The 15,078-nt window shown below is 46.4% G+C and overlaps 1 protein-coding gene across 1 annotated transcript in view; it reads right to left on the bottom strand.

Annotated features, from left to right (window-relative positions):
• Positions 1-358: 358 nt before the first annotated feature.
• LOC140721878 (uncharacterized) overlaps positions 359-15,078 on the bottom strand; it is a 139,393-nt gene continuing 124,673 nt past the window's right edge. Inside the window, exons 33-36 of the mRNA XM_073036704.1 lie at positions 14,692-14,889; positions 5,206-5,301; positions 725-810; positions 359-447 (exon numbers count right to left, since the gene is read on the bottom strand). Of these exons, the coding sequence (XP_072892805.1) occupies positions 373-447; positions 725-810; positions 5,206-5,301; positions 14,692-14,889 (455 nt within the window). The 3' untranslated portion in view covers positions 359-372. The remainder of the gene's footprint in view (positions 448-724; positions 811-5,205; positions 5,302-14,691; positions 14,890-15,078) is intronic.

Raw genomic sequence — 15,078 nt, 5'->3', positions numbered from 1 at the left:
GGTGTGTGACGTCTCACACTGACCCAGTCCTGTAGTGAGGGGTGTTGGTGTTTACGGGGACCGTACCCGGGATGTTCTGTGATTAATCTCATCATTCGGGAGATCTGCTCATCCTGGAACAGGCCCGGTCTGTGTGCTCACTCTCAGTTCTAGGCTTCTGGTGGGATCGAACTTCACAAAGTGACCAACTAAAAGCTCGCAGGCTGCGGCACACTGGGGAATCAGCAGAGTGTAGCAACATCTCAGGCTCTCCTAGGATTAACCCTCTATGAGCCGTATACTTGTCTAAAGGCAGGCTGGAGTAAGGGAGAGGGTGTAAAACGTCAGGGAGATGGAACTGCAGACTCCTTCACTCGTTGAGGGATCACTCCCTCACTCCTCCGGAGGCTCCGACGTGCACTGCACAAGCTCGATCTGAGGATCCGGATCATCGAACATCTCCCGGAGCTGCGGCCAGAGAGGAGGAAAGATGAATGATTGCTGAGGAAGGAGAAGTTGCTGGAGTGATGGGAGGAGAGGAGCATCGAGACAGTAGGCAGAGGTGTGATGGAGAGGGAGGGAGCTAAGAGGAAAGAGGGGGATGAGAGGAGAGAAAATTGAGAGGGTGATAGAGAAATGAGGGACTGGGAGGAGGAGGGGAAGGTGACAAGGGGAAGGGAAGGAGAGGATATTTGTCCCCATGTTCCACCCTCCTTCTACCCCATCCCGTTCAGTTCACTCTCACCTTGTTTCGAATGGCTTCCCGCACTTCTTCCTCACTCATGTCTCCACTCGCTGTCACCTGCACGTCAATCCACCCGTCCTCTTCTCCTGAACAAAACAGCCCAGTGTCAACATGGTGTCACTGTCAGGTCAAGTGCTGCTCACAGGATGTGCTCCCACATCTCTGTCCCTTCGATACTTTCTCCGTCCCTCTCTAACACCTGATTCCTTCTCTCCCAGCCGCAATCATTAAATATCTACCGTATGTCATTTTTCCTTAAGCCACAGGTAGGGGAGTGTGAGAAAACGAGGTGCACAGGGAGAGGGAGACGGAGGCAGAGAATGTGCACAGATAGTGATGAGGGCCAGAGAATGAGGGAGAATGACATCCACATCAGATCAGAGCAGTACATGGCCTTTAGAGCTCCTGTTATTCGGAGTCATATGTTTCTGAGAAATGAAAACATGATCACATGTGAACAGACCCACGGAGTAGCACATCATGGAAACAGGCACTTTCACCCAACTGGCTACAATCCTCCCTCAGTCATTCACTTCATCTCTCTGCATTCAGGCCATGCCAGACATCAGGAATTACCTCCCCCCTCCCACTTAATCAGCCTCAATCACTACTCCTCAATCATACTTCCCCCTACCACATCCATCACACCACAGCCAGAGATTCCCTTCAGCATCAGGTTTGATATCACCTGAATATGTTGTAACTTGTGTTGGTTTTACGGCAGTAGTGTACGTATGTATACACACATACACAAAGATGCACGATGAGAGCAGGGCATGTCCTGAGGAGCAGGTGACGAGTGTGTCAGAAGAGATTCTGTGTGAAGCAGAGAGTGTGAGAGAGAAAGTGTGAGTGTGCAAGAGAGAATGGAGAGTACAGGAGAGAGAGAGTGGCAAGTGCACGAGTGAGAGAGTAGAGGGTGCTGGAGACAGAGAATGGAGAGTTCGGGAGAGAGTGATAAGGGAGACTGCAGGAGAGAGAGAATGGAGAGTGCGGGAACAAATGGGGAGTGTATGACTGATTGGAGAATGCGCGAGAGAATTGAGAGTGTGCAAGAGAGAATGGAATAGACAGAAACAACAGTGAGTGCGGGAGGGAGAGAGAACAGAGAGTGTGAGGGAGAGAGAGAATGGAGAGTGCAAGGTAAAGAGAGAACCAGGAGTGTGAGGGAGAGAGAGAGAACTGAGAGTGTGAGGGAGTCAGGGAGAGAATGGAGAGTGTGAGGGAGTCAGGGAGAGAATGGAGAGTGTGAGGGAGAGAGAGAATGGAGAATACATGAGAAAGAATGTTGTGTGTGCGAGTGAGAATGCAGAGAGTGCGAGAGACAATGGAGAGTGTGAGTGAGAGAGAGGGAATGGAGTGTGTGAGGGAGAGAGAATGGAGAGTGAGAGTGAGACAGAGGGAATGGATGGTGTATGGGAGAGAGAATGGAGAGTGCACAAGAGAGAGTGAATGGAGAGTCCCTGTCAAGGAGAGAAAGGAGAGCGCAGGAGAGAGAGAAAATGGAGAGTGTGGGAGAGAAAGTGAAATGGAGAGTGCAAGGGAGTTTTGTGAGAATGGATAGTGCAAGGGAGAGAGTGAGAATAGAGTGTGCGAGGGAGAGAGAGAGAATGGAGAGTGAGAGGGAGAGAGAAAGAATTGAGATGCTGTGAGAGCCAATGGAGTGCATGAGATTGAATGGAGAGTACATGAGAGGGAATGGAGAGAGCACGAGAGAGAATGGAGAGTGCACGAGAGAGAATGGGGATGGCGCAACAGAGAATGGGAAGTGCGAGAGAGAGAGAGAATAGAGATTTCAGGAGAGAGGTTGAGAGCGTGAGAGAGAATGGAGAGTGTGTGATGGTGAATGGAGAGTGCGCAAGACAGAGAGAGAATGGAGAGGGAATGAGAGAGAACTGAGAGTGTGAGGGACACATAGAGAATGCAGACTGCAAGAGACACAGAGAACTGAAAGTGTGAGGGAGAGAGAGAATGGACAGTGAGGGAGAGAGAGAATGGAGAGTGAGGGAGAGAACAGAGAGTGTGATGGTGAATGGAGAGGGAACGAGAGAGATCTGAGAGTGTGAGGGACACAGAGAGAACTGAGAGTGTGAGGGAAAGGGGGAACAAAGAGTGCGAGGGAGAGAGAAAGAACGGGAAGTGTGGTAGAGAGAGAATAGAGAATGCAAGGGACAGAGCGAGACTGGAGAGTGTGATGAACACAGAGAGAGAGGCTGCAGAGTGCACAGGAGAGAGAGTGCAGAGTGCGAGGGAGAGAGTGAATGGAGCATAGTTGAGAGAGAGAGAATGGAGAGTACAGGAAAGAAAGCGAATGTTGTGTGCATGAGTGAGAATGCAGAGAGTGTGAGAGACAATGGAGAGTGTGAGTGAGAGAGGGGGAATGGAGTGTGCGAGGGAGAGAGAGAATGGAGAGTGAGAGTGAGACAGAGGGAATGGAGATTGCGTGGGAGAGAGAGAATGGAGAGTCCTGAAGAAGGACAGAAAGGAGAGTGCCGGAGAGAGAGAAAATGGAGAGTGCAGGACAGAAAGTGAAAATGGAGAGTGTGAGGGAGTTTTGTGAGATTGGATAGTGTAAGGGAGAGATTGAGAATAGAGTGTGCCAGGGACAGAGAGAAAGGAGAGCACAGGAGAGAGAGAAAATGGAGAATGCACGAGAAAGAGAGTACACCAGAGAGAATGCAGAGAGTGCAAGTGAGAATGGAGAGTGTGAATGAGAGAGAGGGAATGGAGTGTGCGAGGGAGAGAGAGAATGGAGAGTGAGGGAGAGACAGGGAATGGGGATAGCAAGGGAGAGAGAGAGAGAGAGTGAATGGAGAGTCTGTAAGAGGGAGAGAAAGGAGAGCACAGGAGAGAGCGAATGTTGAGTGTGCGAGAGAGAATGCAGCGATTGTGAAACAGAAAGGAGTGTGCAAGGGAGAGATAGAGAGAGCGAATGGAGAGTCCATTAGTGGGAGAGAACAAAGAGCACAGGAGAGAGAGAGAATGGAGAATGCAGGAGCGAAAGAGAATAGAGAGTGCGAGGGAGAAGAGTCAGAATGGATAGTGCGAGGAAGAGAGTGAGAATAGAGAGTCCGAGGGAGTGAAAGAGAATGGAGAGTGCAAGGGGAGAGAGAGAGAGAGCGGAAAAAAGAAAGAATGGAGAGTGCAAGGGAGAGAGACAAAACAGAGAGTGTGGATGAGACAGAGAGAACCGAGACTGAGAGGGACACAGAGGAAACGGAGAGTGCGAGGGACACAGAAAGAACTGAGAGTGCGAGGGAGAGAGAGAACGGAAAGTGTGAGGGAGAGAGAGAATGGAAAGTGTGAGGGAGAGAGAGAACAGAGTGCGAGAGAGAGAGAATGGACAGTGCAGGAGAGCTAGAACAGAAAGTGCGGGAGAGAGAGAATGTTGGGAGCGCGAGAGTATAGAGTGTGCACAGCAGTGAATGGAGAGTGCACGAGAGAGATACTGCAGAGCGCTAGAGAGAGAATGGGGACTGTGGGATATAGAGAGTGCAGGAGAGAGAGAATTGAGAGTGGGGACAGAGAGAGCGAGGCTACAGAGTGCAAGAGAGGGAGAGAGTGAAGAGGGTAAAGGGGAGAGAGAGACTGGAGAATGTGAGACAGAGAGAAAGACTGGAGAGTGCAAGGGAGAGAGAGAATGGAGAGAGAGAATGGAGAGTAGGTGAGAGAGAGTGAATGGAGAGTACAAGAGAGAGAGAATGTTGAGTGCGTGAGAGAGAATGGAGAGAGTGCATTAGAGAATGGAGAGCACACAAGAGAGAAACGAGACTGCTTTAAAGAGAACAGAGAGGGCACGAGAGAGAGAGACCGCAAAGTGCTGGAGAGAGAATGGAGACTGCAGGTGAGAGAGAGAACGTTGAGAGCACGAGAGAGAACAGAGAGTGCATGATGATGAATGGACAGTGTGCAAGAGAGTGAGACTGCAGAGTACTGGAGAGAGAATGCAGAGTGATAGAGAGAGAGGCCGGAGAGCGCGGCAGAGGGAGAGGATGGAGAGTGCGGGGGACAGAGAGAAAGCAGAGAGTGGGAGTGAGATAGAGAATTGAGAGTGCAGGAGAGAGTGACTGGAGAGGGCACGAGGGAATGGAGAGTGCTCTTGAGAGAATGGACGGTGCACAACCGAATGGAGAGTGCGTGAGAGAGAATGGAGAATGCGGAAGAGAGAATAGAGAGTGCAACAGAGTGACAGAGACCGGAGAGAGTGAGGGAGAGAAAGAGAATGGAGAGCGTGAGGGAGAGAGGGAACGAAGCGTGCGAGAGAGAGATAGGATGGACAGTGCGGGAGAGAGAATGCAGGGTGCAACAGACAGAAAATGGAGATTGCATGAGAGAGATTGGAGAGTGCTGGAGAGAATGGAGAATGTGCAATGAGAATGGAGAGGGAGAGAGAACGGAGAGGGAGAATGCAAGTAAGAGTGAGGGATTGAGCAAGACAAAAACAAACATCGAATGACCCTAACAGGTAAGGGACTTGGTACCTGTGGATCTCTCTCCCAGCAGAGAATAGTTTATTTCCTGGGTGGACCCCCCAGTCGATAAGTCTTTGTGCTGTTCTCCTGTGGATTTCTCTGGGTCTGTAATGAAGGAGGGGAGTTGAAATAATGCAACAGGTTATTAGATTGGGACATGAGTTCTTGGAATGGGAGGCAAGGTCTGTGGTGAAACCTTCACTTTCCCATTTGTCCGTCACTGTCTCCAGTTTGACACCTAGGAATCATCTATGCTGTGTTCGATTCAGTGATCCCCACCACAAACAGCTGATCTTGCAGACCCTACTGCATGGCAGTCAAATCTGGACTACATCCTCCAATCGTTACTCCATTGGGTTTCCAAGTTGTGTCCAACTGGAGATCAGTAAAGGGAAAGAATTTGTGGGTGGGGCAGGGTGGCAGATTGAAAAATTTATCTACCCGGTCAGCACGTCACTCTCAATGATCTATCTGCCCAACTCTCTTCACACAATCATCGCTCTCTGTTCATTTTCCCCATGCCTCTCTCTCTTGACTTTTTCACCCATTTCCTTCTATCCGTTTACGTACCGTCACACCTCAGACTCTGCTGCAGGGTCTATATGTCAGCACGGGAAGAGATATGGAAGAAATTTGGCAAGTACACTCAGTAACATGGATGTGGCAATTAATTATGGAGGCATTTACTCCCTTCTTTTCTTTCTAGTCTTGTCGAGACTTGACCAAAGGTACAGCAATGTATACAATTCATATTTCCCCTAGTTCTTGTCTGGGAAAGAGGACTATCATTTCGACAGATGCTGTAAAGAAGTGGTATATATTTTGTATTTAGTTATTTTTCCAGCTGCAGTGTTGGCATTTAACTTTCAGTTCCAGAGTTTTTATTAATGATAGATAGATAGATAGATAGATACTTTATTCATCCCCATGGGGAAATTCAACTTTTTTCCAATGTCCCATACACTTGCTGTAGCAAAACTAATTACATACAATACCTAACTCAGTAAAAAAATATGATATGCATCTAAATCACCGTCTCAAAAAGCATTAATAGCTTTTAAAAAAGTTCTTAAGTCCTGGAGGTAGAATTGTAAAGCCTAATGGCATTGGGGAGTATTGACCTCTTCATCCTGTCTGAGGAGCATTGCATCGATAGTAACCTGTCACTGAAACTGCTTCTCTGTCTCTGGATGGTGCTATGTAGAGGATGTTCAGAGTTATCCATAATTGACCGTAGCCTACTCAGCGCCCTTCGCTCAGCTACCGATGTTAAACTCTCCAGTACTTTGCCCACGACAGAGCCCGCCTTCCTTACCAGCTTATTAAGACGTGAGGTGTCCCTCTTCTTAATGCTTCCTCCCCAACACGCCACCACAAAGAAGAGGGCGCTCTCCACAACTGACCTATAGAACATTTTCAGCATCTCACTACAGACATTGAATGACGCCAACCTTCTTAGGAAGTACAGTCGACTCTGTGCCTTCCTGCACAAGGCATCTGTGTTGGGTTAGTGTTTATTGTCTTACTTTTCTATTAAATTCTGCAACAGTTCTCATTAAATACAGTGAAGTCTTGTCCCCCTTCAGTGTCTCTCGCTCCTCACTTTGACCATCACCAAATGTTTTGACAGCAAATCTCGACCACGAAAATGAACCTAGCAGACAGAGAGCAGATGAGCTTGACATTGAGATTCATTGGCCAGGTAGGGGAGTAGTAACAGGAGATCGCATCTGTGTTGGGTGAAGTGACAAAAACAATGCGACAGATCACTTCAGTTCGACAAGCCCAGTCTCAGCTGGAGGAACTGGTGTCATCCCTCGCAGTAACAGTTCAGCAGCTCACCGCAGACAATCAGAATCAGGTGGCAGCGATCTCTGCTCTCAGAGCTGCAGTTCATGAGGTTACAGCATCAGTTTACTGCCATTAGCATTCTCACAAATGCAATACAGAATCTTTTTCCATGTCAGTCCCACTTCCAGCATCCCGCAGACCCTCCTTTTCTGCTGCCACAACACCCTCGGCCACTAAAGTCCCAACTCCCGGATCCAAACTAGAACCAACTCCACTGCCCATACCAGAACTGAGTATATCTTCAGCAGACAGATAAACTGGTGACCCCAATGGCTGCAGGAAATTCATTACCCAGTGCGAGCTGACTTTCAAAGCTCAGCCTGGTCAGTTTGGTGATGATACATGTAAAACAGCATACATGATAAATTTCCTGGAACGACCTCCACTCCACCTGTTCAATGGTCTACGGCAACCAGTTCCCCTGCAGCCCAGTCATTTTCCACATTTTGCAGCTGAGTTAAGGACAGCTTTTGACCTTCCAGTAGGCATCAAGTGGCTGCTAACAAAATCCTGGTAGTGGGTCACTAAACAACTATGCAGTTAAATTCCACATGCTTGCAGTGGAGACAGGAAGGATCAAGAGATCCCTCATCAGCTCCTTCTAGCACAGATTGAACTCAAGAGTCCAGCACCAGTTCATAGTCCATGATGAACAGGGTAGTTTAAACGACCTGATTAATCTGGCTATCTGAGTTGACGACCAGTTAACTATCCACATAATGAATTACTCCAATCCCACTTCGATGCCTCATCAGTCACCACGTCTGTCCGCACAGCCAATCCTCCCTTCTTCGCTGTGACCGTTCTCCGTCCTCACCTCCATTATTCTCTCCTGTGTCACTCTCAGTCACTCCACCCCTCTCTGCACATTTCTCCCACCCCACTCTCTCTGAACCCTAACATCATTCACACACCTGCCCACAATGCACTGTACATCCAGTAGGTGAACTGGTCCATGGGAGGTTCAACCCCACAGAGTGAGAGAGACTGAAGGAACACAGAGAGACATGCGTCTTGGTACCTGTGGATCCGTCTCCTGCTGGGACAGAGGACATTTTTTGGGTCTGTTCTCCAGTAGAATATTCTTCAGACTGTTCCACTGTGGAACTCTCCCGGCCTGGGACAAAGCAACAGAGAAATGAGAGACTGTCAGACCTTAAGCAACAGAAAAGGGACAATTATTCAGAAAGACAGGAGATTCTGTAAATGCTGGAAATCCAGAACAACACAGTCAAAATGCTGGAGGATCTCGGCAGCTCAGGCAGCATCTGTGGAGGGGAATAAAGAGTTAATGTTCTGGGCCAAATCACTTCAGCAGGACTGGAAGTTAGGTACACAAGAGGCAGAATAAGAAGGTGGGGAGAGTACAAGCTGGCAGTTCACAGGTGAAGCCAGGCGAGTGAAAAGATGACTGAATGAGCGAGTGAGATGATGCGAGAAGCTGGGAAGTTTATGTATTAAACCTAAAGGTCTGAAGGAGGAGGAATCCATTGAAACAAAGAAGACACCATTGATTAAAGAGATAGAGGAGTGGGACCAGTTGAGAAGAGGAGAAGGGTGAAGGTGGGAGCCAGAATGGGAATAGAAAAAGAGAGAAGTGCAAGGGACACAAATTACCAGAATTTGGAGAAATCAATATTAATGACAGCGGGCTTATTGATTGACACAGTGTAGAGTAGGCCCTTGTGGCCTAGACACCATAAACCTAATGCTAGCCTAATCACAGTTTAATTTTCAATCACCAATTATCCTACCAACTGGTATGTCTTTGGATTGTAGGAAGAAACGGCATCGCCCATGGGAAACCCATGCGGTTACGGGCAGATTTTTCAACTCCTTACAGGCTCCTAATTGCAGCACAGTAGTTCAGAGAGCCATTCAAGAGAAGGGCGGAGTAGAGAAATGTGGTGGTAATTGGGGATAGTATAGTCCAGGGAATAGACAGTGTTTTCTGTTGCGAGGAGAGCACATCCTGAAAGCTGTGTTTCTGACTGGTGACTGGGTTCAAGACATCTTAACTGACCTGCAGAGAAATTGCAGTGGGAGGGGAAATATCCAGTTGTTGTCGTCCATGTGGGTACCAACAACACAAGCAGAATGAGTAAAGAGGTTCTGCTGAGGGAATTTGAGCAGGTAGGGACTAAATTAAAAAGCAGAAACAAAAAGGTGGTAATCTCTACATTACTACCAGATCCACGCGCAAATTGGCATAGGGTCAAGAAGATTTGATGTGTGGCTCAAGGATTGGTTTGGGAGAAGTGTGTCTGACTGCATGAGAAATTGGCACCAGCATTGGGGAAGGAGGGAGTGTACCAATGGGACGGGTTCTACCTGAACTGTGGTGCGACTTCAATCCTAGCAAATCCCATAACCAGGGCACTGTATCGGCCTTTAAACTAAATAGTAGGTGGGGGTGGGTTCAACAGATTGGAGAAGTATGGATAAAGTGAAAAGGAAAAGAGTGGATAAAGATAAAGAAAAAAAATGAGATAATAAAAAGAAAAGTAAGAGTGGAGTGAAGAAAAGTCATGCCAAAGAGTAGAAGATTATAAGATTTTAAAAGCACAATTTGTGTAAGGGCACTTCATTTGAAAGTCCGTATCATTTAAAACAAGGTCAGTGAACTTGTGGAACAAATCACTACAAAGGGGAATGAGTTAGTAGCCATTACAGAGAATGGTTGCAGGGCAGAGAGAAATGGAGATTAAATATTCAAGGATATAAGAACAGAGTGATCTACGAATAATGGTGCATAGTTCTCTGAAGCCGGAATCTTATGTGGATAGGGTGGTGAAGAAAGCTTTTGGTATGTTGGCCTTTCTAAATCAGAGCATTGAGTATAGGAGTTGGGATGCAATGTTAAAATTGTACAAGGCATTGGTCAGGCCAAATTTGGAGTACTGTGTACAGTTCTGGTCATCGAATTTTAGGAAAGATGGCAACAACTTAGAGAGAGTACAGAGGAGATTTACTAGAATGTTACCTGGGTTTCAGAACCTAAGTTGTAGAGAAAGGTTGAACAAATTAGGTCTTTATTCTTTGGAGCATAGAAGGTTGAGAGGGGACTTGATAGAGGTATTTAAAATTATGAGGGGGACAGATAGAGTTGACGTGGATAGCCTTTTTCCATTGAGAGTAAGGGAGATTCAAGACATGAATTTAGAGTTACGGTGCAAAAGTTTAGGGGTAACAGAAGGGGAAATTCTTTACTCAGCGAGTGGTAGTTGTGTGGAATGAGCTTCCTGTAGAAGTGGTAGAGGCAGGTTCGATATTGTCATTAAAAAAAAAAATTGGATAGCAAGATGGACAGGAAAGGAATGGAGGGTTATGCACTGAGTGCAGGTCGGTGGGACTAGGTGAGAGGAAGCGTTCGGCACGGACTAGAAGGTCCGAGATGGCCTGGTTCCGTGCTGTAATTGTTATATGGTTATGTAAGGTAATATGGAAGGATAGGCAGAAAGGTAAGGGAGGTGGGATAACACTCTCAATTAAAGATGAGATCAGGGTGATAGTGAGAGACAATATAAAATCTAAGGATCCGAATGTTCAATGCATTTGGGTAGAGATTAGGAATAGTAAAAGGAAAATTATCAGATTGGAGTTGTCTTTCAGCCACTAAATAGTAACATTACAGTGGCACGGACAATAAACAGAGGAATATCTGAGGCATGTAGGAATGCAACAGCAGTTATTGTGGGTGACTTTAACTTGCCCAAATATTGGGTGAATAACGTTGCTTCAGGCAGTCTTGAGGAGACTTCATAGAGTGCATCTGGGTTAGCTTTCTTGAACAGCATGTTACTGAACCTACAAGGGAACATGCCACCTTCGATCTGGTACTGTGCAATGAGACAGGTAAAGTTAGTGATCTTGTAGTTAGGGAACCTCTTGGAGATGCTGCTCACAGTATGACTGAGTTCTCACACAAATGGAGGGTGTAATAGTCTGATGTAAAACCAGTACATCAAATTAGGCCTTGTTTATTATGCCTAAACAATGGAGACTGCAGTGGGATGAGGGAGGATTTGGCTAGTGTAGACTGGGAACACAGGCTATATGGTGGGACAGTTGAGGAACAGTGGAAGATTTTCTGGTGCACCATCAATAACTCACCGAGACGTGAGGTGAAATATAGGCTTTTATTGGCTGGAAGAAAGAACAAGCAGCAATTGACCACCACTGGCCGGGCTCAGTCTCCAATCGCCTTTATACCGGGGTCTGTGGGAGGAGCCACAGTCAGTGGGAGAAGCCACAGGAGCAGATATATGTAGTTCACCACACTTTCAAAGATATTTTTCACAGTGCTCAACAAAAGTATATGCCAGTTGAAAACCAGGAGTGCAAGGGTGGGGAGATCCAGCCTTGGAAAACAAAGGATCCAAAAGAAGACATGAAACTAAAGGTTCGTGCAAGTCTCCAAGAGTAGTGGAAACTGGAGAATTCAGAAAACTTTAAAAAGCAATGAAGAACACTAAGCAAGGCATAAAGAAAGGGAAGCTAGATTATGAAAATAACTAACATAAAATATAAAAAGGATAGTAAAAGTACTTATAATTGTCTAAATTGGAAAAGTGTGGTAAAAGTGAACGTAGGTCCCTTGGAGCACGATAAGGGGGAAACGATATTGCGTAATGAGGAAATGACAGAAATATTGAATGACTACTTTGTGTCAGTCTTCATGGTGGAGGACATGAGTGATGTTATGGATGCAGTGGGAGGTGTGGACCTGAATACAATTGCTATCACCAAAGAGATAGTGCTGAGCAAACTTGTGGGCCTGAAGATAGATAGGTCCCCTGCTCCTGATGGAATGCATCCCAGGGTACTGAAAAAAATGGCAAAAGATATAGTGGAGCCTTTGGAGACATATTACCAAAATTCTCTGGACTCTGACCTGGTCCCGGCGGATTGCAAGATAGCAATCGTCACGCCACTGTTCATAAAAGGATATAGGCAAAAGGCAGTTAACTATAAACATCTGTCATTGGGAAAATTCTTGAAGCTATCATTAAAGATGAAATAGCGAAGCACCTGGAAAGCAATGGATCCATCAGGCAGATGCAGCACGGAATCAGTAAAGGCAGGATCAGTTTGACAAACTTACTGGAGTTCTTTGAGCACATAACAAGTGCATGGGATAGAGTGAATCAGATGGATGTTATTTACGTGGATTTCCAGAAGGCAGTCAATAAGGAGCTGCATAATAGACTTATCCATAAGATAAGGATGTATATAGTTGGGGGTGATATATGAGCATGGATAGAGGATTGGTTAACCAATAGAAAGTAGAGAGTTGGGATACATGGGTGTAGCCCTTGTTGGCAATCAGTGGTGAGTTACAGGGGTCGTTGCTGGGCCCACAACTGTTCATGATATACATTAACGTTCTGCAAGAGGGGACCGACTGTAGTGTATCTAAGTTTGCTGATGATACCAAATTGAGTAGAAAAGCAAACTGTGCAGAAAATATGGTGAGCCTGCACAGAGTCAGGTTCAGTGAGTGGGTGGTCAGATGGAGTACAACGTTGGCAAATGGATGTCCACGTTGGAAGGAAAAATGAAAGAGCAGATTTTTATATAAATGCAGCATGCTGCTGTACAGAGGGACTTGGGAGTGCTTGTGCATGGATCACAAAAGGATGGTTTGCAGTTGCAGCAGGCTATCAAAAAGGCAAATGGAGAGTTGACCTTCATTGCTAGAAGGAATGAATTTCAGAGCAGGGAGGTCATGCTGCAACTGTGCAGGGTAGTGGTGAGGCCAAACCTGGGTACTGTGTGCAGTTCTGCCAACATTACTGGAGGAAGGAGATACTGGCTTTGGAGGTGGTGCAGAGGAGGTTCACCAGGTTGATTCCAGAGATGAGGGGATTAGATAGATAGATAGATACTTTATTCATCCCCATGGGGAAATTCAACTTTTTTTCCAATGTCCCATACACTTGTTGTAGCAAAACTAATTACATACAATACTTAACTCAGTAAAAAATATGATATGCATCTAAATCACTATCTCAAAAAGCATTAATAATAGCTTTTAAAAAGTTCTTAAGTCCTGGCGGTAGAATTGTAAAGCCTAATGGCATTGGGGAGTATTGACCTCTTCATCCTGTCTGAGGAGCATTGCATCGATAGTAACCTGTCACTGAAACTGCTTCTCTGTCTCTGGATGGTGCTATGTAGAGGATGTTCAGAGTTATCCATAATTGATCGTAGCCTACTCAGCGCCCTTCGCTCAGCTACCGATGTTAAACTCTCCAGTACTTTGCCCACGACAGAGCCCGCCTTCCTTACCAGCTTATTAAGACGTGAGGCGTCCCTCTTCTTAATGCTTCCTCCCCAACACGCCACCACGAAGAAGAGGGCGCTCTCCACAACTGACCTATAGAACATCTTCAGCATCTCACTACAGACATTGAATGACGCCAACCTTCTTAGGAAGTACAGTCGACTCTGTGCCTTCCTGCACAAGGCATCTGTGTTGGCAGTCCAGTCTAGCTTCTCGTCTAACTGTACTCCCAGATACTTGTAGGTCTTAACCTGCTCCACACATTCTCCATTAATGATCACTGGCTCCATATGAGGCCTAGATCTCCTAAAGTCCACCACCATCTCCTTGGTCTTGGTGATATTGAGACGCAGGTAGTTTGAGTTGCACCATATCACAAAGTCCTGTATCAGTTTCCTATACTCCTCCTCCTGTCCATTAAACTATGAGGAGAGATTGAGTCGTCTGTGACTGTACATGATGAAATACAGAAGAGTGAGAGGAAGTCTTGTAGAAACATATAAAATTGTGAAAGGGATAGATAAGATGGAGACTGGAATGATATTTCCAATGGTAGATGAGACGAGAACTCGGGGACCTACCCTCAAGATTCGGGGGAAGTAGATGTGGGAGGAAGATGAGGAGAAACTCTGTTTCCCAGAGAGTGGTAAATCACTGAAATTCCCTAAGAATGCAGAAGTAGAGGCTACCTGAGAAAACACATTAAGGACAAAGCTGGATAGTTTTTTGCAATGTAGGGGAAATAAGGATTATGGGTTAAGTCAGGTAGGTGGAGATCAGCAATGATCTAAATGAATGGCAGAACAGGCTCGATGGGCCAGATGGCCAGTTCCTGATCCTATTTCATATGTTCTTTTTTCTCTGCATTGTTGCTCCTCCAACCTGAGGGAGTCTCATCCTGTCAGTGGAGGAGGCTGTGGACAGTCATGTCAGACTGGGAATGGGAAATAGAGTTACAATGAGTAGCCACCAGAACAACAAGTTTACAAAGAGGTCATTCATTTGAAAAGAAACCAAATTCATCCAATTCGAGTTTAGGGACTCTCCCTCCCTAAACTTTTAGAACCAGACACTTCCCTCAGACAAAGCCCAGATGAATATCGAGCACTGAAGGAAGGAAAGCTTGTTCCATTCATTGCTTCCACATCCACAAAATCCTAAGCTCACAGATCCTGCTGTAGTGACAGTCAAACCTGGACCAGGCTCTCATTTGCTGTTCCCTGGGGTTCCCGAGTGGAGTCTGACTCGGAATCTGTACTTGAGCTTACAGACTCTCCTGTGGTAGTGGAAAAACCAGGACAAGCTCTCCCATCACTGTTTCAAGGGCTTCCCGAGTAGTGTAGACTGTGTATCTGTACCTGAGCTCGCAGACCCTCTTGCGGTAGTGTTGACACCTGGACTAAGCTCTCCTGTCACTGATCCCTGGGGTTTCCGAGTGCTGTCTGACAGGGAATCTGTATCTGAGCTTATAGATCCTCCTTGGGTGGTGAACAAAACTGGACCGGGCTCTCTGCTTGCCAATCCCTTGGGTTCCCAAGTTGTGTCTGACAGGGAATCTGTAACAAGGTATACAAAGGAAGGTAAAGTAGAACATAGAGCATAGAACATAGAATAGTACAGCACAATGCAGGCCCTTCGGCCCACAATGGTGTGCCAACCCTCAAACTCTGCCTTGCATATGACCCCCCACCTTAAATTCCTCCATATACCTGTCTAGTAGTCTCTTAAACTTCACTAGTGTATCT

The sequence above is a fragment of the Hemitrygon akajei genome, unplaced genomic scaffold (genome assembly GCF_048418815.1).
Source record: "Hemitrygon akajei unplaced genomic scaffold, sHemAka1.3 Scf000063, whole genome shotgun sequence".
NCBI classification, from domain to species: Eukaryota; Metazoa; Chordata; class Chondrichthyes; order Myliobatiformes; family Dasyatidae; genus Hemitrygon; species Hemitrygon akajei.
Note: the sequence above shows the minus strand (reverse complement) of the source record. Positions and strands in the feature narration are given on the sequence as shown.